Here is a 27,454-nt window from a genome sequence, read left to right as displayed (position 1 = left end):
TGAAAGGAGAGTCACCATAGCTTCTCTAAGCTTTCAAGGCTATGCCTTAATTTGGTGGACAACTTTGATCAAAGATTATAGGCTAAGACACTTACCTCCCATTAGATATTGGAATGAGTTAAGAACTGCCTTGAGGAGGAGGCATGTACCAGCCTACTATGATAGGGAGATAATGGATAAACTCCATAAACTCCAACAAAGGAACATGAGTGTTGAGGAATATAGACAAAAAATGGAGTTACTCATGTTGAGAGCTGGGATAAGAGAAGAACCTAGGATAACAATAGCTAGGTTTCAAAGTGGACTTAACTATGACATAAGAGATAGGGTTGAACTTATACCCTACAATGATCTCAATGAGTTAGTCCAACTTTGTGTGAGGGTTGAGCAACAACTAAAGAGGAAAAGCTCCACCAAGAAAGATTACCCTCATAATTCTTACCATAAGAAAGAGTATAAGAGGGAGGGTAGTCAAACCAAGCCAAGATATGAAGACAGAGAGAGAGAGAGAGGAAAAGAAAAAGTCAAAGAACCTTCAAGAGATCATAAGAGTAAGGAGACTAAGTGCTTTAGATGTGGGGAAAAAGGGCACTATGCATCTGAGTGCCGCAATAGAAAGTCAACTTACATCCTTGAGCATGAGAGTGAAAGTGAGGGTTCTTCATATAGTGAGTCTGAGACATCCACTTCTGAAGAAGAAGAAGCTTTACCTTGTGATGGTGACTTACTTATGGTAAGGAGACTCCTGGAAAGTAAACATGTAGAATTAGAACAGTCACAAAGAGAGAACCTATTCCACACAAGATGCAAAGTTTTAGAAAAGACATGTTCAATGATAGTGGATAGTGGCTCTTGTTGCAACTGTTGTAGTTCTAGAATGGTAGAAAAGCTTGGCTTAACCACTACTCCTCATCCTAAACCTTACAAACTTCAATGGATCAAAGAGGATGATGGAATAGTAGTTAAAGAACAAGTAAGTGTACCTATTTCCATTGGCAAATATGAAGATCAAATTGTTTGTGATATAGTACCAATGGAAGCTGGGCACATATTACTTGGAAGACCTTGGCAATATGATAAACAAGCTTTACATGATGGAGTCACCAACAAAATCACCATTCAACACAAAGGAAAGAAAATTATTTTGTGTCCTCTTACACCTTCACAAGTAAGAGAGGATCAGATCATTCTTAAGAAGAAGTTGGATGGAGAAAAGAAAAAAGAAAATAAGAAAGAAAGAATTTGGTAACCCATGCCTCAGCCCATGAAGTTGTCCAACCTCAAACCTTGAATATTTCCAAAAATCTTTTTCTTGGACAACCTCATTTCCTTCTTTATTGCAAAGAGGCATTTGTTTCAATCATTCATGAACTTGGTTCTCTACCAAAGGGGTTGCAAAAACTTTTAAAGGAATTTGATGATATATTTCCCAAAGAGGTACCAAGTGGATTACCACCTTTGAGGGGAATAGAACATCAAATAGATTTGGTGCCTGGGGCAAGCCTACCCAATAGGCCAGCCTATAGAACCAACCCTATGGAAACAAAAGAAATAGAGAAACAAGTTAATGACTTGTTGAACAAAGGGTGGATCCAAAAGAGTTTAAGTCCCTGTGCTGTGCCTGTGTTGTTGGTACCTAAAAAGGATGGGTCTTGGAGAATGTGTACAGATTGTAGGGCCATCAACAACATAACTGTCAAGTATAGGCATCCCATTCCTAGGCTAGATGACATGTTGGATGAATTACATGGAGCAAATCTCTTCACCAAAATTGATCTTAAAAGTGGATACCATCAAATAAGAATTCATGAAGGAGATGAATGGAAAACTGCTTTCAAGACCAAGTTTGGTTTGTATGAATGGTTAGTCATGCCCTTTGGCTTGACCAATGCTCCAAGTACATTCATGAGATTAATGAATCATGTGCTTAGGGAATGCATAGGCAGATTTGTAGTGGTCTACTTTGATGATATCCTAGTCTATAGTCAAAGCCTTCAAGAACATCTTAACCATGTCAGAAAAGTCTTGCTTCTTCTTAGAGAACATCATCTCTTTGCCAACTTTGACAAATGTACTTTTTGTCAAGAAAGTGTGATTTTCCTTGGATTCAAAGTGGGAAAAGACGGTGTACATGTTGATCCAGAGAAGATCAAGGCTATACAAGACTGGCCAACCCCTAAAAATGTAGGAGAGGTGAGAAGTTTTCATGGGTTAGCAAGTTTTTATAGAAGATTTGTGAAAGACTTCTCCACCATAGCTGCTCCTTTAAATGAGCTAGTCAAGAAAGATATGCCTTTTATTTGGGGTGATAAGCAAGAGTTGTCTTTTGAGACTTTGAAACACAAGTTAACACATGCACCTATTCTAGTTTTGCCTGATTTTTCCAAAGCCTTTGAACTAGAATGTGATGCATCTGGGGTAGGAATAGGAGCTGTTTTAATACAAGGAGGACATCCCGTAGCTTATTTTAGTGAAAAACTTAGGGGGCCTACCTTAAACTATCCTACCTATGACAAAGAGTTGTATGCCCTCATTAGAGCTTTGAAAACTTGGGAGCATTACTTGGTAACTAGAGAATTCATCATACACACTGACCATGAATCTCTCAAGTACATTAAAGGGCAAGCAAAGCTAAACAAAAGACATGCAAAGTGGGTGGAATATCTTGAGCAATTTCCCTATGTCATCAAACACAAAAAGGGGAGTACTAATGTTGTTGCGGATGCTTTATCTAGAAGACATGCATTATTAGTAACCCTAGGATCTCAAATATTAGGATTTGATGACATAAAAGAGTTATATGAAAATGATGAAACATTTGCATCCACTTATTCATCATGTCTTAAGAAGCCTTTTGATGGATTCTATCTTTCTGAGGGGTATCTTTTTAATAAAGGAAAACTTTGTATACCCCAAGGATCCATTAGAAAACTTCTTATCAAAGAGAGTCATGGAGGAGGACTCATGGGCCATCATGGAGTTGATAAAACTCTAAACATTTTGAAAAGTAAATTTTATTGGCCACACATGAGAATAGATGTTCAAAGGCATTGTTCTAAATGTATAGCTTGTTTACAAGCTAAGTCCAAAATTATGCCTCATGGACTCTATACACCTCTTCCTATAGCTAATACCCCTTGGGAGGACATAAGCATGGACTTTGTCTTAGGATTGCCAAGAACTCAAAGGGGGTATGATTCTATATTTGTGGTAGTAGATCGTTTTAGTAAAATGGCTCATTTTATACCCTGCCACAAAGTAGATGATGCTAGCTATATCTCTAGACTCTTCTTTAAAGAGATAGTGAGATTGCATGGCTTACCCAAAACTATAGTGTCTGATAGAGATGTGAAGTTTCTAAGCCATTTTTGGAAAACTTTATGGGAAAAGCTTGGAACTAAACTTCTATTTTCTACTACATGTCACCCACAAACTGATGAGCAAACTGAAGTAGTAAATAGATCTTTATCTACATTATTAAGGGTAATATTAAGAGGAAATAACAAATCTTGGGATGAACATCTACCTCATATTGAATTTGCTTATAATAGAGTAGTCCACAAGACTACTAATCTTTCTCCTTTTGAGGTTGTTTATGGTTTTAACCCTATCACACCTCTTGATTTACTACCTCTTCCAGAATCATCTTCTTTTCTTCATAAAGAAGGTGCTTCTAAAGCGGAGTTTATCAAGAAGTTACATGAGAAAGTTAAAATTCAAATTGAAAAACAAACTCAAAAATATGCAGAACACAACAACAAAGGGAGAAAGAAAATAGTTTTTGAAAAAGGAGACCTAGTTTGGCTTCATTTGAGAAAGGAAAGATTTCCCTCTCAAAGGAAATCCAAACTTAGTCCAAGAGGAGATGGTCCATTCAAGGTGGTCAAAAGGATAAATGATAATGCATACATATTAGATCTTCCTGAAAGTTATGGTGTCAGTCCTACTTTTAACATCTGCGATTTAATTCCTTTCACAGGAGATGATCAACAGGATGAAGCAGATCTGAGGACAGATCTTTTTCAAGAGGGAGGGTCTGATGGAAGACCATCTAAGATGCACATTGGACCTCTTACTAGAGCCATGGCAAAGAGGATTCAAGAGGAAGAAGGACCACATACTATTTTGCTTCTATGGAAGGTTACTTATAAAAATCCTTCTTCTCTTAACTAAAGCATTTATACTTTGTTTTGTAGGAATTAATAAATCTTGGAGACTATGATTGAGCCATCCAAGAAGATAAATCAATAGATCAAGCAAAAGAGCCAAAAAGAGGTGCTTACGGCATGCACCAAGATTTTCCACGTGAAATGGACTGATGTGGAAGGAAGCACACACCTTGCTTGATGAGCTGGAAAGAGGCATGGACCTTGCTTGATCAAAATAAATCTGAACCATTTGAATTTAGGAGGGAATTAGAATTAGAAATTAGGCTCCTCTTCAACTATAAATAAGAGGGCCTTTTCCTTGTATTGATTCACTTTTGAGCTTAGTAAATTGCTGCTGAAATTCATTGCCAGCCCTATTGCTCTTGAGTCACTAATTCTCTCTACTTTCTCTTCCCTTTCCTCTAGCTTCCTTCCATTGTAGGAAGGCCTTCTGAGCTGTGAGGTTCCCACACATACTTATTCCACTCAAATACACCAAAATCTCACCCAATTGCTACTGCATCCACTCTGCTGTATTTCATTCACTGCACCAATACTGTTTTTCATCCGCTGCATCTGTTTTGTCTGCAAGGCCAGGTCATTCAAGCATGGATAAGCTTCCATCACCTTGTTATGCCCTCTTCCCTCAGCTGGTATCTCATCATCCGTAAAGTGAGATAATTATTAGCAACAATATTGCCAACAATACCTTCGAATTTATTCAACGAAATACCTTGCTCCACGTGAGCCTCACTGAGTATCTTCATTAGCAACTTTCTATGTGATGCCGAATGCATGAGCAAGTCTAACAAGGATATACGAGCAGACATACGGTTTAACTGTTCCACCACCTTATATTCACTTTGTTGTATGAATTTTAAAAATTCGCAAGCCTCCTCTTCAGAAACTTCTCTCCTCTCTTCCTTGTCGGGGATTTCCTCTGTCTGTGCACCCTTCCCCTTTAAGAATTCTTTTGCCTTCGCGGCCATCGTTGCTTCCTTATCATTAACCCTTTCTCGTGCCAACTCTGGTGATGTGAAAATTCGACCACTCCTAGTCATTCCCCCTATCCCTGATATGTTTTTGACGACAGGGTCAACGCTTTGCGTTTCGCCTGACGCATGCGTCCCATATCTCCATGGGACGGCTTTTTCGTTCTTGTAAGGAAAAGGGGCTAGTACATGGATAACCACAGGCGACCTTCCTTGAGTTGGTGGGATAGAGGTAGTCTTAGTGAAACGAATCACCAATGGTTCTGGTACAATCATGCCGGATTCATCACCAGTTTGTGCAAATACATCTCCCTCCTCCCTCTTGTAACATACCTGCATCAGACCACGATCTAGCAGGTCTTGCAGAATTTCTTCAAACTTAATACACTCCTCAATAGAGTGCTCAGCATCTGGGTGGAGCGCGCATGCCATACTCTCATCATAAACACCCTTCAAGATACCCACTTTCAGCAACGCCTCCAAAATAAACCTCCTAGAGCTCCTGACTTCTTTCACATTTCTCACCAGCTCATGTTCTTTCACTTCGACAGCATTCGTCGAAGCACTTCCATGCCCTGATAAAGGATTGGCTTCGACACTAGGCTTATCCTCTTGGAATTTTAACCACCCAGAATCAATTAGAGTCTGTACTTTATGCTTGAAAGCCAGACACCTCTCAGTGGAATGACCAGCGGCCCCTCCATGATAACTACACTTTGCATCTGCATCATAACCTCTTGGGTACGGAGGCTGCAAAGGCTTCAGGGGACAAACGACAACTAGACCTTGTTTGATAAGCTGAGGCAATAATTCCGTATAAGTTGTAGGAATTGGAGTAAAGTTAACATAATTTCTTTCCTGGTTCCTTCTTGGATAAGTATTGGGACCCACATTCATATTGGAACCTACATTTGCCCCATCCCTCCAATTATTCATCGGAATGTATTGTGGTTGATAGTACCCTGGTTGTTGTTGAGGCCTAATTTGATGACCAAATGACGCGTTAGCTGCATGTGGATGTTGACCCCAGTATGGTCGATAGTTATGGGTGGGAGCTTGACCTCTCCACACGGGGGTTGCAGATGTTGCATGCACATCTCCCTCCTTTCTTTTCCCTGAGTTGAAATTGGGTTTTTTGGAGTTTGCACCCGCCGACGAGCCATATGCAATCTTCCCATTTTTCAACCCGATCTCTATCCGCTCGCCTATCACGATGATATCGGCAAAATTTGAAGATACATTTCCCACCATATGTTCATAAAATGGTGGTTGGAGCGTATTTACAAACATTGCCACCATTTCTCTATCATACAAAGGTGGCTCAACCTGTGCAGCCAATTCCCTCCACCGTTGAGCATACTCCTTAAAACTTTCGTTGTCTTTCTTCGACATGTTTTGCAGCTGTAAACAATCTGGCGCGACATGTGTATTGTATATGTACTGCTTCACAAAAGCATCAGCCAAGTCTGCCCAACAACGAATTCGAGTCGGCTCCAAATGGGTATACCAGTTTAATGCCACTCCAGCCAAACTATCTTGAAAAACATGAATGAGCAGCTGCTCATCGTAAGCATATGCAGCCATCTTTCTGCAAAACATGGTTAGATGGCTCTTTGGGCACGTATTTCCCTTATACTTCTCAAAATCTGGCGCCTTGAACTTATGTGGAATTTTGACGCCAGGAACCAAGCTCAATCTATAAACATCCCCAAATCCATAACTTTCATACCCCTCCACAGCCCTCAATCTTGCCTCTAGGCTCTCAAGTTTATCCTTTGCCCCATCGACATTACCAGTTACCCCCTGAAACAAAGTATGTGGCGCAGCCCCTGTAGAAAAGCCCTCTCCGGTAATCACAGGTGGCACCGGAGTTACTCGTATTCCATCAGACATGTTTGCATGCATTCCTTCATTTACCATAGGTGCGGACATTACAACAGGTCCCTGAATACTGATTGGCGGTACGTTGGCAGTGGTAGGGAAAGAGAATGAAGTCTGCTCCCCTTCTGTGTATTCTCCCACAGGTGGGGTGTAACCTGGAGGTAATCCATACACTGGGAACGGAACAGACTGGCTCCCAGAACTGAACACCGGAGGGTAATATTGAGCACTTCCCTCAACTTGCGCAGGCGTCGTCCCTCCCGTAGTCTTTAGGGCTTCGAGAGCCGCCAAAATCTGGGCCATTTGATCCTTCAACTGGTTGACATCGGCCTTAATAGATTCGTGTGACTGCTCCCAATTCTCCATGACCTTCGAATTAGCTCTGGTCCTATACGGATGTCTTGGAAAATTTGCCGTTGTTTTCTCACTTGTACTGATGATTATTTTTTTATTAAATTAAATTAGATAAGGATGAAAAATGCAAAACAAAAGAAAACATGATGCATGCTAGTGATAAGTGGAAATCACAGGATAACGATGACAATACTGATGGAAAATTAACACAAGCCGATACCAAACAAACATCCTCTATCTTTCATTTAAATAAAATTTGACCCATTACATAGTCTAAGGAACAAAACGCATAATTCTGATGTACATCAATCCCGCGCCCGGGCAATGAAAGATTTCATCTCTACCACCAACCATTTACAATGATTAATAAACAATTCTATTTCTGCTGGTGAATTACGAAAATGAGTACTAGCTTCAGCATTCGACACCATCCTGGGGATGTCTTCAATTGCCCCATTTGCCAAAGCAGCCAACTGAGAGAAGCTTTCCTTCCAGTGCTTTTCAGCCATTTCTTGCTCTGCGATGTGCTCTTTCATTTGCTTTATCAAGGCCTGATGCCTTTCTTCAAATTCTATCGACCTCCATCGCTCCTCCTGTTCCTCAATATATTCCTCCATTTGTTTTATCAGAGTTCGATGATCTTCTTCTGCTTCTGCTAGCTTCCAACGCTCCCGGTTCATATCCGCCTCAAACGACATGGCCATCTCTTTCATCTCATGCCCCGCTTTTTCTACCTGCACCTGCGCTTCTCTTAGTCTCTTCAGGGCTTCTCGCTTATCTCTTTTGGCTTCTTCGTAGAGATGCTTCCACTGCTTTCCCTCTTCTAAAGCCACCTTCTTCTCATTTACCCTCAAGGATAATTCCTTACTCGCGGCCGCTAGATCCTGTTTCACTCGAAATGTGTAATCCCTCTCAGCCTTCTGGCTTTTGACAATGTTTTCATAAGCTCGCGACTTTTCTTCATTTTCACTTCTCATATCCACAAGATCATTACGCGCTCTTTGTAATTCATTCTCCAACCTAGCATTTCTCACCTTCAATTTCTCCATCTCAGCCTTCAATTGTTGCACCTCTTCACTTTCTGGGACTTGAGATGGTCCTTCACTAGCTGATTGATCTTTGATTGGCTTGAAAGGCAATTTGACTACTTTCACTCTCTCCAGAATCCAGGTGTGATAACTAACCCTGCTATCCACTACTCCATCCCTCAAGTCCTTCTCTGCTCGAACAACATTTTCCCAGGCGCTTTTAACCTTTCTTAACAATTCGATGAAATGCCCGTCTTCGTAATAAATGAATAGGGTAGCAAGGTAATCTGATGAAGGTGCCCCTTTTATAGGATGCCCAAATTGTCTTTGCACCAAAAGAGGGTTGTAATTGATACAGTACCGGGCACCTATGAGAGGCACATTAGGAAAACTACCACAATGCTGTATAGCCAGTTTATTTCCGAACCAAGGAAGGCGCCATTTTATACTTCTTTCGCTCAAGCCGGCAAGGAATCGGGCCCAATCGTTTCCTCCTTTACCTTTAAGCCCTTGGTGTGACAAAGTCTCCGATAGACTCTTGACGTCGACCATCTCCTTAAACACGCGCGTTGTCATCCATGTATACAACGCCGGTAAGCAACAAAGAATCTTCTTTCCCTTTCTCTCATGGCAAAAACTCAAAGTCCCATAAACATCCGCAAGAACTGCTGTTACAGGATTCTCTGATCTGCTTTTACTCGCCACGAAGACGTCTATCGCGGTGTAATCCACAAATTCTTCTATTTTGGGAAACAAGACAATGCCATATATGGTGAGGGCTAATACATCCATGAAAGTTTCCCAATCCTCTTTATCAGCCAAGTGATGTAAATATTGCTCTAGATATCCCTGTGATAACCCATGCACTTGATTCCTCATCATCATCCTGTCTTCAAGCTCCTTGGGATGTAATTTCATGATGGTAGCAATAGTGGGTATAGAGCCATGATGCTCTAAATGTTGATAGGGAGTGGTGCCCTCCAATGGCAAACCCAAGATATGCTCGAACTCCTCTATGGTTGGCGCCAACTGAAAGTCTTGAAATGTGAAACATCGAAGCGGAGAATCATAATATTGTGCCAAGGCTGTGATAGCGGGTATTTGTACTTCAACCTCCATTAAATTCAACAAATTTCCATATCTTCTCTGAAAGGTTTCTCTCTTTATAGTCTTAAGCCTTTTGCCCAAGTTTATCAGCCCGGTCAAATTTCCAACATGGGTCCTTAGACTATACTTCTTTCTTAAATCGGAAGAGTCGGTGTGCCGTGTAGCATCGGATCTTGTGTTAACATCCATCTCGTATGAAGTCAAGTAGGTACCTGTGATTTCCCTTAAAATTAACATGTTACTAAATGATGTATGAATATGATGCATGATAATAAAATAACATGACAAAACAAAGCACATGCATGGTATGAAATGTAATATCATAAAAAAACATGAACAGTGTGAGGGTTACAGAAGCATATATTCCTCCCATCGTGCCCTACCAAAGGTTCATTGCTTTGAGTTCAAGGTCAAGTATATGCAATCTCACAAGGATGATTTCCTGAACCTAAAGGTCAAAGGTCACTAGAGCTATGGCCCCCTTCATAGCATCTCCACAACAGTCGAGTAATCAACTAGGTGTGAAAACACATATGAAGAGAACAGACTCTAGTTGGAGTTCTCACGATAGCCAAACAGGAAGTACATCCCAGAGTGACACCGCTACATAACTCCTCTAATTCTAAGCTACGCTCAGACCCGGGTATAGGGCCCCACTCATGATATGCCGAAAGTGTGTGTGTGAAGGGAGGAAATTATGCACACCCAAACCCTCACCTGCAAAACAACCAGAAAAATTCCCAGGCAGATATAAACATATTGTCTACCCTAGGGTTCAATATTCCACAGTTATTGCAGTTATTCTAAATATCAAGCATAGATAGAGAAAAGGGAAAGAAAAACACATAAGCAAAACCACACCAAATTCGCGCATCTAATTAAATGGCTCGACTCTCTAAAGGTCCCCAGTGGAGTCGCCATCTGTCGCAACCGGAATCGCGACGGGACGACGATCCAAATAAGAAACGGGTTTTGAAAAGAGATTTGGAGTCGCCACCATAGTTTATTTTGGAAAACTACGGAAAAACCATAAAATGATAAAGCACGGTCCACGAAAACCAAAGATTGGGTTCGGGAGTCGGTTACTGCCTTAGGGCAGGCGTTGTGGGGTGCTAACACCTTCCCCACGCGTAACCGACTCCCGAACCCAATCTTTGGTTTTCGTGGACCGTGCTTTATCATTTTATGGTTTTTCCGTAGTTTTCCAAAATAAACTATGGTGGCGACTCCAAATCTCTTTTCAAAACCCGTTTCTTATTTGGATCGTCGTCCCGTCGCGATTCCAGTTGCGACAGAATGGATTATAACTTACATTATGAGTAGGTTTGCAACACTTAGAGAAAAAGTAAAGACATATACAGGAGTTGTGATGCCTAAACCACGAAATAGGCTTGATAGGGAAGTAGAGAAGAGTGGAAATTGGATTCCAACTTGGGTAGGGGTTGCAAAATTTGAAGTCACTCACGGGTTTACAATGGATAAGTTTGTAGTTGACCTAAGTAACCATTCATGTAGTTGTTACTTTTGGGATTTGGTAGGAATACCTTGCAGGCACGCTGTGGCTGCCATAAATTACAAAGTAGAAAACCCTGAAGACTATGTACATCCTTATTACAAGAAAGAGGCTTATGAAACTTGTTATGGCCCTGAAATTGTTCCAATCAATGGACAACAACTGTGGTCTACTTCTGAATCTGGTGCACTACTGCCTCCAATTTATAAAACACCTCCTAGGAGGCCTAAAAAACTAAGAAGAAGGGAGGCTGATGAATATGTGAGTCATACAAAATTGTCAAATAAGAATCTTGTTATGAAGTGTAGAAGCTTCAATGAATTTGGTCATAATGTAAGAACATGTAAAAGGGGAAAGAAAAAGGTACAAAGTCACTCTTTTACAACTTCACTTATTTACACATTCATAATTATTTACACTATGATAATTGCAATGTCGCTTACTTTCATTTATAGAACACAAGGGGCACTTCAAGTGCAGGAGGATCTAGTAGCACTACGACAACTTCCACTGCAGGAGGTTCTCAAGCACAACCAGCTCCATCAACGTTACAAGGTGGAGGAACATCAAGAAGGGAGACTTCTCAAATAGGACGACCTCAAACAACATCACAACCTGGAACAAGTGGTAGTGGAGCAGGACCTGCATCAAGTCACCAAGGTGGAAGAAGAACATCCTCACTGTCGCAACCGGAATCGCGACGGGACGACGATCCAAAAAGAAACGGGTTTTGAAAAGAGATTTGGAGTCACCACCATAGTTTATTTTGGAAAACTACGGAAAAACCATAAAATGATAAGACACAGTCCGCGAAAACCAGATTCTGGGTTCGGGAGTCGGTTACGTGTAGGGAAGGTATTAGCACCCTACAACGCCTGCCCTAAGGCAGTACCTTTAACTAAATACGCGAATTTGATGTGGTTTTCAAAATGTTTAACTATCCCTAAAATAAAATTATAACAAAATATATATTTTTTAGTTTTTTGGGCCCGACAAGGATTGACCTTGCTCCTACATATTCTCATTCAAAATGAGAAATCAGGGTTACGTAGTTCTTTTGGAAACTGTGTTGAAAATTTTGATTAAGAAATTATTTGTGAATTTTGTTTGGAAATGAATTTGTATTTTTGGGAAAGTGAACCTGGCAAGGACTAGCCTTGCTCCTACGTATCTCCAATCTTGATAGAGAATCAAGGATCACGTAGTTCTGGTTAGGAAGATTGTTTGTTGTTTAAAATTGTTGATGTTTTTGGGTTTTTTGAAGATTTTATACCTTTTTTGTATTTTGTTTAAGAAAGAGAAAAGGTTGTTAGCACAAGGACGATGCGTGCGATCACACATGTGCATAAACCTTTAAAACATATTTTTTTTTAATTTTAATTAAGAAAGGGAAAAGATTTTTAGTACAAGGACGATGCGTGCGATCACACATGTGCCTAAACCTTCAAAACATATTTTTGTGATTTTAACTTAAGGAAAAGAAAAGATTTTTAGCACAAGGACGATGCGTGCGATCACACATGTGCCTAAACCTTCAAAACATATTTTTGTGATTTTAATTAAGAAAGAGAAAAGGTTTTTAGCACAAGGACGATGCGTGCGATCACACATGTGCCTAAACCTTTAAAACATATTTTTGTAAATTTTATTTTTTATGTGTATATAAGTAAAATTATTATATATATATTTTGAAATAAGTGGATATTTAAAAGAAATAAATAAAACAAAACGAAATAAGATAAATAGAAAGGCAAATAAATAAATAAATAAATAAAAACAACAAAATGGGGGTGCCAAAATAAAAATAAAAAAAGGTCGAACGGTCAGTCGAAAAGCTTGGTTAACGAGCGGTCCGTGGAAGAAATGAATTGGACGAGCGGCAGAAGGAGAGTGATTAGGACGAGCGCCAGAATAAGGAGTGACCTGCACGAGCGCTATTTGCTTCCTGAACGAAAGCTTAAAACCGAACGCTTGGAGACAAACGTCATTGAGACCGAGCGTTCAAACGAAGACCGAACGTTTATTAAACAATATAACCGAACGCTTACTAACACATTACACGACCGAACGTTCACTAACACAAAACAAAACCGAACGTTCACATAACATGACCGAACGTTCACATATAACATGATCGAACGTTCACATAACATGACCGGACGTTCACATGAAGACCGAACGTTCACATGAAGACCGAACAGTTGACTCTTTGTATGACCGAACGTCCTAAAGATCTGAATCCGAACGGTCGAATAGTGGACTCTTGAGAACGACCGAACGGTTGAAGCTGAAAATTGCCGAACGTCCTAAAGGTCAGTATGGACGAACGTTCGAATAAGGCAAAGTACGAATGGTAGAGGACGAACGTTCGTGAAAGTTAAAGGACGAACGGTTGCATGCACAGTTGATGGCGAACGGTCGCGTAGGATACAGGAAGAACGTTTGAAAGGGGAGAAAACGAACGTGCACGGTCGAAAAGGCTCAAGGTTAACGAGCGCTCGTTCGTTTGGATAACGAGCGCTTGTTCGTTTATTTCTGGGCCTGGCCCAGTCGAATGGTTTCTAACCTAGAATTTCCTAGGGGTTCAGGAGTGGGGTTATCATACAAGGGGTTACATACAATAAAAACTAATAACCAAACAAATGCTAATAAAAATAAAGAAACAAAAGCATAAAAATGAAGCAAGAGAAACAGCCCAACAAGAATAGGGGTGTGGAGATTAAAAACCAGAGGTGCGGAGTGAAGTTGAGGCTCCTTTGGTTTGGGTCAAAGTCCTTTTTCTCCAACTTTGAATCTGCCAAGGTGTAAAGATGAAAATAGAGGTGTATCCAGAAATGTGTGTCCAGGTCCAATTCTTCTTTACTTGCAGAAACAAAATGGGTTTAGCCCATATGGCAGGGGGTGCGAATGGAGATCTGCATGTGGCAGGAAGAAAAGATGCAGCCCAAAGCTAGGCCCAAGGCTTCTTAACCCAAATCAACAACATTAGGGGTTCTAACAATTTCCTCATTTTCGTCTGCACCCAACACATCAGAGACCTAGAGTCTCCTCCTCCGATCAATAGAGACAACTCACCTCCGCCGCTCAACGGCCACGTCTTCTTCCGATTGACCACCGCGGACCAGACTAGTCACCGCAACGAAGGTGGCCACCGTATCACTGCCTCTCCGGACCAGCTACCATGCCATCATCTCTCTCGATCTAGCCACCGCGCCACGCCGCGCCACACCGCGCCGCTGCTTCCTTGCTCATGTCTGCTCTCTCCGACACCGACAACCCAGGGAGGGGTTCGTCTCCGCCAGTTCAAACACACGGGCCGCCGCTTCTTCGATCAGACCACCGTGAACCTCCTTCGTGGCGTCGCCAGTAATCACGCGCACCGCCAGAACCCGCGTCGGCTCAAGCTCCGCTCCGCCAACTCCTTCTCTTCTCCGCCTCTTCGCGTGCGAGAGAGAGACTCTCGCCCCTCGACGCCACCCTCAGTGAGGCCAACCACCGCAAGCCGTCGCGACATCATTCCTCCTTCCCATCCTTTTTTATCAATTATTGATTGGTTCAGTATTGTCTGATATTTTGTCTACTGGATTGGGAACGATTATTGCGTGTTGTGCGCATATGGGTCTATTCTGCTATGTGTATTGATTGAGTGCTTGGATTGATTCTCTTTTCTTTGCAGGAAAAAGGTATTTGGGGGATTTTGGTATTAGAAGTCAGGGTTGATGATGATAATGGGATTGGAGGTGATAAGGGGTTCTTTCGGTGTTGACAGAGTATGGGGAAGGGTAGAGAGGAGTTTGAAATTAGGCCATGGTTGGGGAATTTCTAGTAGCCGTGAGTGATGAAAATGAAGAAGAAAAAGATCAAAATGATGGGCCGTGAGGTAATAAGGATGATGTGATGGATATGGGCTGTGAGTGTGAGTATGGAGGATGGGTGTTTGGCCGTGGACATGTTGATGATGTTGGAGATGGTGTTTGAGATGAAGGTGATGAAGAAGAAGGTATTGTGATGGAAGTGTGTCAGGAGTGATGAGCCGAGTGGTGGAAGATGGTAGGCGTTGGTCGTATAGTGGATGGCGAGAGAAGAAGTTGATGGTGGCTGGGATGGAGGCTGTTTGAGGTTAGGCCGTGGTATAAGGTGTTGGAGATGAAAATGAAAAGGAAATGGATGAAAATGGTAGGTTCTGATCGTGGGTGTCCATATGGCTATGGTAATGGGTGTATATGAGTTGCCAGCATTGATAGAGAATGGAGGAGGATTGAGTGTTGTGTGATGCGGAGATGAATCTGTGGAGTGAATGGGATAGGAGTATGTGTCTGATGGAGGTTCCTTTTTGCTATGTCCCCTGCAGAGTGCCTTCATGTGTGAAAAGTGTGCCTCATTCAGGGGAGGATTTCTGAAGAGAGGTGGTTACGGGTCAGGGTAGTGGAGAGCCAAAAAGGAACATGTCCTGCTTCTTTTTTTTTTTTTTTAAATACTGAAAATCAAATGAAATAATAATGAAAAAAAACACGAAATAAAATAATAATAAAAACAGAATTAAAATTATAAAAAAACATAAAATAAAATAAGATACAATGAAAAAGAAAGACCTATATTATTTAGCTAACCGGACGAAATTGGGTGTTGACACTCACGACTACTAGCTATACAACATCTAGGGTCCCAAGCTAGTAATTCAAGATTTATTGTAGCCAAACGTTTATTTTAATGTATTTTGTATGTCACAGTCACTCACTTAGGGAACAATAGTAGTGGGTTCAGTGGTTGCTTTTAACATCACTAGTACAATAAGAAGAAAAGACACCGGTTACTTTTTATTATTGGCATCGGTTCTTCAACCGAGTCATATGTGAGCGAGGTAAAAAGGCCAGATTTTATGCCTCGGTCATGCACCGAGATAAAATCAGATATGAATATGCCTCGGTTATCTAAGAACCGAGGCAGTATCGTTTTTTTTTTTTCAGATGCAACCCGTTTCAGTAAGCAACCAGCGTCCAGAAATTGTTTCAGTCCTCAGCAACCAGAAATTGTTCAGTACTCAGCAATCAGAAATTGTTCAGTTCAGTTCTCAGCAACCAGAAATTGTTTCAGTGGTGCAAGTAATTGTTTTTCAAACAACCGAAAAATCTCAATCCCAAACCAAGATCAAAACAGACCTAACATATGCCAAAATGTACAAAATTTCTTCAGTGGGCTGGCCTCAAGAACAATGCCAAAATCTACAAAATTTCACAGATCTAACATGGTTAAACTTCTGCAACGAACAAGATATGAAGAAGAGGCAGACGAACAAGAGTAGATGGACGGCGGTGGATCTGGAGCGGTAGATGGATTGTCGGTCTTGGGCGGCGGCTCGCGGTGGATCTGGAGCGGTGGATCAGATCTGGGCCAGGCGTGAAGAGCGAGGTCCTCCCTCGCACGCGAGAAAGGAAGAGTTGGAGCGGCAGAGCAGATCTGGGCGGCAGAGCAGATCTGGGCCAGGCGTGAAGAGCGAGGTCCTCCCTCGCACGCGAGAAAGGAAGAGCTGGAGCGGCTGCCGGCGATGGTCTCGTCCGAGGTTGTTGGAGATGGCGATGTTTCTGGCTGGTGCGCGGTGGCCGTTTCTGGTTGGAACGCCGGCGAACTGCCGGGGGAGGAAAGAGACCTGGGTCTCATCTCGGTGAAGTGGCGTGGGGAAGAATGGGAAGAATGGGAGAGCATGGAGGGAGAAAAGTGAGAGCACGAGGGAAAAGAGATGTTGGGTCGTTGAAATGAAGAAGATCAGAGAAATGAAGGGGTGTATAGGCATCGGTTGTTTGGCAACCCGAGACCATAGAACCATTCGCACATGTGTATAGGCATCGGTTGTTTGGCAACCCGAGACCATAGAACCTTTTCATAAAGTTGTCAGACAAAAAAGCAGAGTATAGGCCTCGGGTGTTTTTTTAACCGAGGCAATATCATTATTCTGCCTCGGGTTAAGATATAACCGAGGTATATAGTCTTTTACGTTTCAGGTTTTGCATAACCGAAGCGTATATGGCGTGTTAAATTCCACTTTTTTTACTAGTGCATCTACCATCATATGTAATTGTAAGGGACCACTTAACTTACTTTAGTACTGCTATTACAATATTTTTTGTCAGTGGTAAGGGACCACTTAACTTACTTATCTTATTTAATAGTATGGGACCACTTCATATTATATCCTGCTTCTTGTTGTATTCCATCTTTGCATTATGCCAATTTAACTTTATTTATTCCAAGTTCAGATTTACAAATACTCTGCTTAGTCAATTTTAGTAGGCAAACTCATGTGGCATTTACTTAGAGAACTATCTTTGATTCTCCAAGGAAGGCTTTGTAGTTTCTTAATGCTTGCTCCTAGTTTTTTCATTTACTTAGAGAACTATCTTTGATTCTCCAAGGATTGATTTTGATGATTAGTGAAGCTCCAATATTAAATATCTATATGAATATGAATTTTTTTTATACTGATAACTTTGTTTCCGTTTTTTGTTTGATATTTTAATTCAGATGTTATAATATTCAGATGTTTTATGCTGCCCAATGTTTTCTTTATTAACATACAACAAAAGTCCAGTAACAGTGGAATGTTAAAGGGAAAAATAAGTTAATCATCAAGTGACAATACAAGTAAATTATTTGGAGAATTTAGTCAAGCACAATTTGGATGGTGAAGAAAACCAACCTGAAAAAATGAAAACAAGCTGCAAAGAACTCGATCCAGGCTCCTCCTCCACACTCGTCGACGCTTCTCGACGCTCCTCCACACCACGGCGGCGACGCTCTTGCACACCACGACGACAATGGAAGCTTTCAAACGAAAAGAAAAACTGGGAAGAAACAAAGAAAGGAATGGAAGCGGGGAGGTGGGGAAGTGAAACGGAAATGGGGAAAGGGGAAGAGAGTTCCATGGGTGGGTGCTGGGAAAGTAAATTAGGGTTTCAAATGATTTAAAATAGGATAAAAAAAAACTTTTAACTTAAGAATATAATTGAAATTAAAATTATGTGGGGAGGTGGAGGAAGGATTCAGTGGTGGTGGAGGGAGCAACACCTTGTTATGTATAAGCAGTCATAGGTATATTGGGCTTTATGACATCAGGCCAAACCCATGAACGAATATAATAAGCCAATTTAATTAGGTCTTAGTCGTATATTACCATCTTCCGCAACTGAAACTAATCAAAGGCAAAGCTGAAGTGATGTTGCATTGACCTTGCCAATCGACTTTCATAAATGAGAAAAAGATTCACACCGAAAGGTAACTCATTTATAAGTGCTTTGGTCTAAAGTCTCCTAACGACTTTTGACTACAACATTTGTTAGTGTCCAAATGCTGATTTATCCAATAGATTGGATGTTGTGTGGTGTAAGATGTTTTTTTACACATTATTTGATACATAATTAGACTCTTTCATGATAGGTTAATCTTTTTAAAAAAAAAAATCAATTTATTCATGACTTAGTTTGTCACAAATAAGGTCAAGTCTTATTAAAAGACTTGTTTAATGTGAAACAATAATAAAGTGAACCGTTTAAATAATACCTAATACAATCTTTTAAATATAATTTGCTTTGTTTTGTTTGAATGTTGTTTGAGTCTTTCACACAAAGTATTTACAAGGATTTTATTTTAGTATACTACTTATACTAAAATAAGTTTATAGAAAAATGTTTTTATATTTTTAAAATATGTGAAAAAAAGGTTGTGACTTTAAATTAAGTTTTCAAATGATCGCTTAAACTGTTCATGAGTGGTTTAAAAATAGTATAATCAATTATTCGATTTGTTATTCCATTACACCATAGACCAATTTAAGAGTTTTTAGAGTTTTTAAAAATATAATTGATTACAATTTTTCATAATTACATGAGTTTCTATCAATAAATGAAAAAATGGTTTAATTGATTAACAAGTATCATAACTTAATAAGACAAAAAACATTATATTTTGTTATTCAAAATTCAATTAGAATAATCTATTAGGATACTAAATAATCGATTAAATGTTTTAATATTAGTTTTAAATCAGTGTTTCCAATAATATTCAATCTCAATCTTTAAAATAACTTTTGTGATCATTAGAGCAAACTTAAGTCGAATTTTTTTTTATTCTTTTCATAGTTTGAATATATTTCATGATCAAAGTTGTGTTGTAATCAAAATTCTTGTAATTATTTTACCGTGTTGAATATTTGACAAACTCTTTCTTATTTGTTTGCTAGAGTGTTTCAATATTGTTTTATGGTTGTTGATCAAGAGTTGAGAAGACATATATCCTTTTTTTGGGATCAAAAGTAGATTACAGTTGATGTCATCTTGAAGATAATCAAGAGAATGGTTGTATTTGAGTTTGTAATTGTTAGGTCTATCGAGGAGGAGGTTTATCGGAGAGACACAAACACTACTGAGATATGAGTTCAACCATATAAGGGATTGACACCACTCTCTATCCAAAATCTTAAGGCAATGGGTTAATGGGTCTTTCATCTTTATATAGTGCTCTATTTCTCATTTCTATCAACTCCAACAAAAGCATTCCCAACCAGCCACAACCACAAGTAGCCTTTTCCAACTACCGTTCATCTTAACAGGACTTGCTTACCTGAATACCCTTTTCCAGGAAGACTTTCGGTATAAGGATCATTATACTCGTCTGAGCTGGTCATCAAGATTGACCATCGGCTCTGATACCACTGTTGGGTCTATCAAGGAGGAGGTTCACCGGGGAGGTACAAACTCCAATAACATTTGAGTCCAACCATATAGGGGATTGACACCACTCTTTAACCAAAACCTTAAAGTAATGAGTTAATGGGTCTTTCATCATTATATAGTGCTCCACTTTATCATTTCTATCCGATGTGGGACTTAGACTCACACTTGGATTCCCAAGATTAATTGTATGATTGTTCAAGAAAGGGGTGAGTTGGATTTTGCTTTAAAATTTTATTCTTTTAAAAAGCTTTGCAAAATCTTTGAGTTTTCTTGAAATCAATAAAGCAAGTATAATGAATCAACAATAAAAGAGAAAAGAGAGAAAGATCAACACAACAATATATACTAGTTCGACCAAGCCTACATTCATTCTTCCTTCAATAACCTTAGTTGAAGTGATTCCAAGTAGAGTATACAAGCAAGAATACAAAGATATTCCCTCTTAATGCACTCTCCTTACCCACTCAATATCACTTACACCAACAAGATGTGAACACTGATAATGATTGATTTTACGTGTTTTTGTGTGTATATTTTGTGAATAAATCAACTCTTTCATAACTTTTTTCTTGTTTTATCCTCAAGTTTAATGTGTTTTTTAGTTTTCTTGTGTTTTAGTTAGTTTATGCTTGTTTTTAGCTCTAATCTCTTTATTTGAGTGTGTGAAATAAATAAATAGCAAACAATTCTAGTGGAGGAAAACAATCAATAACTCAAGGGAACATGTTTTGGGACAATAAAAGATCAATTTGAAGCAAATACCCATTTTGGACACCTTTGGAATTGCACAAGAACTTGAATTTTTAGAATGTTGTCAAAACTGCCTGTAGCTGAGCGGCAACTAAGCTATCTATCTCTGGAATGTTGTAGTTGAGGTGCAGCTGGCGTGCAGTTGAGCGTCAACTCTCTGGAATGTTGCCGCGGGGCTGCAGCTGAGCGCCAGCCTTCTAGAATGCCACGGCTAGGCTGCAGCTGAGGTGTAGTTGAGCGGTGACGACGCTGACTTGTCAAAATGGGTTATTTAAGCATGGTTCTCACGATTTTTTGGGCATTCTTCTCCTCCTACACTTCATTCTTCACCTAGAGAGATTGGGAGAGGCCCTTGGAAGGTGTTTGGGGTGTTGGGAAGCTCTCCCACTCCTCCTTAAGTCTTCAAGCTTCATCAATGGTGATTTTGCCCTTTTTGGGTTGAGGAAGAAGATGAGTCACAAATTGGAGATGAAATTGCGAGAGGGAGGAGCAAATGGAGCATGGAACAACTGCTAAGAACCTTGGGAAAGGCTATGCATCTTCACTTTGGTTTCAATTTCTTCCCTATCTCTTCAATTTTGTAGAACCCTAAGTTCTCCACCATGGAGGACTTTTCCTATTTGTTGAGATTAGTTGTAAAACATGGAATTCTTATGCATTTTGTGATGTTAATGATATATGCTCTTTTATTTTACTTTAGTGTTCAATTTCTATGCTTAATGCTTGCTTTGGATTGATCACTCATGCATGATTTTTGCTTCTTGATGTATTGAGAAATATGATTTGAACCTAGAACTAAAATTGAATACCTATTGGATGAAATTGAGATGTTTGTAAATGCATGAGAATGAAATGGATGAATTCTAGTCTTGACAAATTGTAAATACACTATGTTAAATTCCTTGTACACCAACTGTTTGATAAAATACCACAAAGAGTTTCTTGTGTTGTTTCGTGCACTTTAATGTCTAATTGAGTTATAAAAGGAAGCATTGTCATGTGTTGCACAAGTCCCTTGGGAGAGAACAATATTTATCACCTACTACGCTACGGCCAGTGCACTTGCCGTTTGTTTTGCAGCCAACAAACACCTCACAATCTTACCAAAATAGAGAGTAATCCCAACTCCCTAAACACCTTGAGAGCAATCCCAACTCCCAATGAAGAATACCACGGTTCTCTCCTCCTGGCTAACCTGCATAGGAACACAATCCACTGATTGCAAATGTTGAATATGATCTTCACAATAGTACACTAGTAATGCAAAATTGATCAAAACTCTTTTAGCTCAGTTTTCTTGCAAGAATCTTGATGATTCATCCAAATATGATCTTTGATTCTCCAAGACTTGTTCTTAGATGCTCCTGCAATCAATACTCAATCAAAATGTTAGTTGTGAAATTGAATATTCAAATATTTTTATTGAAATAATGCCCAAGATAGTTATATATAGGATTTTTGAATCCTAACGCATTTTAATCGATTACCCAATTAATGTAATGTGTTAAGTTTTTCCTTCTGCTTTAACAGTTTTATATTTGTTTCAGATTTAATAGATTATACAGCGCATGCAATCGATTATGAAATTCATACATGCCAACAATCAATTAATATGATTGTTATAGACAGTTAAGACTTTAAATGAAATTGATTTTCACAAGATAAACATTTTAACCGATTAGGAAACATATGTAATCGGTTATGTTCAACACTTAAGCAAATTTTCAAATCAATTTCTATTCCAAACATATCAATGCACTCATCAAACACATGTTGGCATAGCAATGTGTTTTAATCAATTATACAACTAATGTAATCAATTACTACACAACTATTTTGCCCCTATTAAACATATATTGATAGCTGGAGAAATCTAAAAAGTTATATACTATGTCTAATCGATTATTTCTACCACAAATGTAATATGCAATATGTTTAAACTTATGATTCATTTACACACAATGAATACATCTATCAAGCATTTCAAGCACAAACACAATTGTTATGTCATTTGTTGTGCAAAAAACCATAAAACATTTCTTTTGTTCATCATCAAAAACACACACACACACACACACACACACACACACATATATATATATATATATATATATATATATATATATGTGTGTGTGTGTGTGTGTGTGTGTGTGTGTGTGTGGGTAAAACTCCTCCTATCAACATGAGTTGACAAATGACAAAATTTGAACATCTAATACAACGTAACACTTATCAACGTTCAAAATATTTAATGCATGTAGGATAAAGTGCTTCTATGTTTGTATATATTGTTCTTGATATTTGTGAAGATCACAAAAGGAAAAAGGCTTTATGAGAAATATTGCACCCAAAAAAAAGACGTTGAAAGACATGAAGAACAATTTAGGAATGTTTCCCTTGAAGATTTCTACTCTGACACATTGTACAAGATATGTTTTGATGAAATCTATGACAAACCATTCTACCTCTGCATACTAGAGTTGAGTCTAAGTTCTCACTTAAAAGGTTGCCAGCTCTACATGGAGTCAACCTCTCTATTTAACAGTTATTTCTCAAGAAAAACTATAAATGGATGAAGCTTGAAGAGAAGACAAGAAGAAGGATAATATAAAGATCATTTGAACATTGAAACAAGCTTCTTATTACTCTGCTCAAATATTGTTTGAAGTTATATTTTCTAGAGAAACAACTTAGCAAAATCTCATATTTCAATGTATTGTATTTATCCTATCTTTGAGAGTTTTCAATCTGTATTTTCTCATAACACTGATTGTGTTGCACATTCTTAAGAGAATTAAAATACTGGTTATTTCATTGATTTGAGTTAAACAGTCCAGACAATTGTCTACTATTTGAACTAGAAGTGGTTAAAATACTTGTATACTAGGAGTGGTTAAACTCACACTAGTCATGTTGACTAGATGAACTAGAAGTGATGAGAATACTTGTTGTAAAACTGGAGAGGTAAAACATGTGTAACCTTCTTGAAGTTTGGTGGAACCCCTTAAAAGTTCTTAAGGGAGAACTAGACATTGCTCAGATTGAGTGAACTAATATAAAATTTGTGCTTGTTTTTCCCCTTCAAAAGTTTTCTTAAAGCTCTTTTTAAACACCATCGTCTAAATATATCTTTTGTGTATCAATCTTTTGAAAATCTATCAGATGTCATTTGCGAAAAGTCTTTAAAATATTATTCACCTCCTCTAGTGCTTTCCTATGATTTCAAAATATAGGTTGAAAATGTAGTGTTCAAACTTTAATTTCTTGTTAAAGATTGGATCCTAAAACAATTAAATGAATGAACTTATGGGATCTGACAAGTATTTTTACTTGGTGAAACAAATGCGACATAACATAGCTTGGTGTTACAAGTTTCAAATCTTCCAATTAAAAATTGTTGAAAGTGGGTAGTTCATCCAACAACAAGAATACATTCAACAACAAAAGAATGAGGAAAAAGAAGAAATCCACGTAAAAAAACAAATGTTTGAGACTATTCAAAAGTTAAATGTTAAATTAATGATGAAACAACCAAAGAAAAGACACTTGAAGTAAAAGTGGAGCAATTAATTAAAAAATCATGAGAAACAATGTGAATGCATACACCAACAAAATGAGTAGATGAAACATATTTTATAGCATATCAAGTTGTAAAATCTTACGATAGACCCTTATAATCTTCTTAGCAATAAAGATGATATAATAGACCACACTAGTAATAATAGACTACAGGACCATTAGTTGTATGTTTACTTGAAACTATTTCCATTATGATTTTATGTTGGATTATGCAATATGTATACATTTGATTTTTTTTTTATTATCCTTTACTACATTATATATTGGAGTTGACTCTTAGTACGATTAAATTTTTAGCATTTATAAATAGGTTAGAAAATTGTTTACATGTAGGTCAAAGTATAGTTTATAAATAGGTAAAAAGTTTTATGCTTAAAATTAGTCATCCATATTTATGTCTATAAAATATTCAATTTTGTTATTTAGCAACCAAAACTTATTTCTCCCTAAATGTTTCTATTGTTGTCACTGATTTAGTCATAAAAAACAATTTCAATTTAATTAAAAATCTTACCCAAAATGACTTAATATTATGTGTCGTTTATAATTGCGACGGAATTAAGACCAAAACCTTTTATAAATATAAAATTTTTGACCTATTAACGATCGAAAAATGAGTTGTTATACATTATTATTTTCTTGACAAAATTAGTAACCTCAATTACAAATACTTTTCAGTTGCTAAATTGGTGTCTTATACATGGAAACAACCAAACTCTTAGTGAGTATTTAAAGACTAAAAATTTAATGGTTGTTTAGCAACAAAATTAAAAGTTGGTCATTAACTACTTCGCGACAAAGGTTTCTACCACCATATATTGTCACTATTTTGGTCATTGATGGTCTTTGCTATTTATTCGAACAATTTAATGACCAAAGAAAGTGGTCACTAAAATACATTTTTTAAGTGAGCATGAGTTAATACTTTGCTTCAGTAATAGTCTTCTCTAATTGGTGTACTTTTTCACTTGTTTCGTTAGAGCAATCAAGCTTCGCTTTAGTGATCAAGCTTCACTTGGGCAAAAATATTTGCTTTTTCTAAAAGAAAGCATAAAATCATAACGAAAAATAAAAATTAAATTTGAGTAGAAGTCTAATAGAAAAATGTCATCACTATAAAGGGCTTTGATACTAGTTTTTTTTCGTCATTATACTTCATTCTATAAGTGAAGCATATCCAAGCAAGGTAAAAAAGGGAAAGTTTGGGCTTCATTTCACTGAAGCCTATACTTTAGGAATAGGCTTCATCGAAGCATAAAACAATTAATAAAATAAAAGCAACAGGTTTCAGTCAAATGTGAGAAAAAACGAGAGTGAGAGTAAGAATGAGAGACCAAGACCAATCACTCAAATGTGAACCAGCAACCAAGACAATAACAATGTTGTGATGTCCTAAATGCAGTAGATTAAGACCAACACGAACTTGTAATATTGTCACGCCCCACATAAAAAGATGACAATGCCCATCAAAATGCAGTGACAACACCTAAACGAGAAGAAAAACAACGTTATGAGTAGGAAGAGAAAAATAAGAACAAAAGGAAAAGATAAACGAGAAATGAAAGGGAAGATAAATGATAAGGAAGACAAAAACGAATATCAACGAAGACCATAATGGAAGGAAAACGTGAATTTGCAATGACAGAGGTGAAAAATGTAGTAGTGCTATGTAATATGATCTTTCGAGGGTTGCAAAAATTCAAAAATTTATCCTATATAGATAGGTATAGGGTTTAGTTTTATCCACTAAAACCCTTTAAAAACATGGTAAATTTTTTTAAAATATTTCTACAACTATAAGTTTAAGTTCTTTATAAATAAATATAAAGCTTATAATAGTGAAAATATTTTCAAGTATTATCGCATCATTATAGGTTTTAGTTCTTTAAAGAATTGAGGTCTATACTCATGTAGTTAGGGAATAGACTTCGATTATCATTGAATTGATGCATATAGTTGTGAAAATATTTTCAAAATTGTCACCGCATCATTATAGACTTCTTTTTTCTTAAAAGTGAAGCATATTAGGCAATGCCAAATCATAGTTTTGCACTAATACATACAACAACTTTAACAGTCCAGATATTAGAAAACAAACAAAGTGAAAAAATGCTAACATTTTACACTTATCACAAAACTTAAGCTTAATTTGTCCTTAAAAAAACAAAACAAAACTTTTGTTCTTAAGAAGAAAAAGAACAAACATAGAATCTAATTAAAAAATCAAAACACTCGAGAAAAATAATTTCAAGTTAATAATGTTTTTTCAATTATTAAGGTAATCTTATAATTCAATATAGAGATTACATTAATTTGCAACTAGACTAGAAGAGTAAACTTCAAGTAACTAATCATTACAATTTACGAAGAATGAATCTATATACCTTTTCTTTTTACCAATTATATTTCATGTGTACTTTTATTTTTTGTTAGTGTTTTTCAATCCCACTTCAAAGATATGGTGAGAGGATATTATAATCTCTTTATTTAGTCACTATAAAGATAGAGTCAGAGACTATATTATCCCTTTATCTAATCTCCATAAAGTAGATAATAATTTCAATCATCACTTTCTAATTGTACTAAAAATCTAATAAGTAACTAGATTCTCCTTTCAAGTTTTTTTTAAGAGAATGAATTTCTAAAAATCTCATATATGTCCAGTTAAATAAACTTGACTAAAAAAATAAAATGACATTTAACTTACATCAACATAAAAATTCAAACTCCTAAAATCACAAATGTATTGTAAATGACTAATTATTGAAAGTAAATTATTCGACCATAAGCTGGCTTATTCTACTTGGCCACAAGTCGACCTGTTCTATCGAACCACAAACTTGCTTATGTTACCCAGCCACAAGCCAACTTGTTCTACCTGGCCACAAACCGACATGTTTCTCCTCGGTCACAAGTTGGCCTATTTCTATTCATTCACAGGCTAACTTGTTCCTATTAGACCATAAACTGATTGGTCATAATCTAATGGCGTATTATTTTTTAACTTAACATATTATGGATCAAAGAATTGAATTATGAGATAAATGGGTCTTTGGGCCCACCCTAATCGCTATAGGTGAAGGCCCACAAACGTCGTAATTACCTAATAAATAGTACAATCATCGAGATAAATAATTTATGTTCACAATTACAATATTAACAGTTATTTGACGTACTCAATTAACGTAAGCGTCGAAATGTCTTTTACATACACATCATCCATCCATGGAGGACGAGTATCGAAAGGATAGGGAAAGAGTAGTTGACAAAATAAATACTAAAGAAATTCGTGAAGTTACAGTCTCTTCACAATATATACTTGACTATCCAAGTATAACAACCATTTGTTAAAAGTTTTTTTTATGTATAATTCATA

At 37.8% G+C, this 27,454-nt stretch overlaps 1 protein-coding gene across 1 annotated transcript in view; it reads right to left on the bottom strand.

Moving 5' to 3' along the window:
- The window catches only part of LOC148197863 (uncharacterized), a 28,722-nt gene extending 19,743 nt beyond the window's left edge, over positions 1 to 8,979 (bottom strand). The window contains exons 1-2 of the mRNA XM_088115654.1: positions 8,904 to 8,979; positions 5,038 to 6,345 (exon numbers count right to left, since the gene is read on the bottom strand). Coding sequence (XP_087971780.1) covers positions 5,038 to 6,345; positions 8,904 to 8,979 — 1,384 coding nt within the window. The remainder of the gene's footprint in view (positions 1 to 5,037; positions 6,346 to 8,903) is intronic.
- Between the last annotated feature and the right edge of the window lie 18,475 nt (positions 8,980 to 27,454).

This window comes from Vigna umbellata, chromosome 5 (assembly GCF_029865625.1).
Source record: "Vigna umbellata cultivar VRB3 chromosome 5, Vumbellata_1.0, whole genome shotgun sequence".
NCBI classification, from domain to species: Eukaryota; Viridiplantae; Streptophyta; class Magnoliopsida; order Fabales; family Fabaceae; genus Vigna; species Vigna umbellata.
Note: the sequence above shows the minus strand (reverse complement) of the source record. Positions and strands in the feature narration are given on the sequence as shown.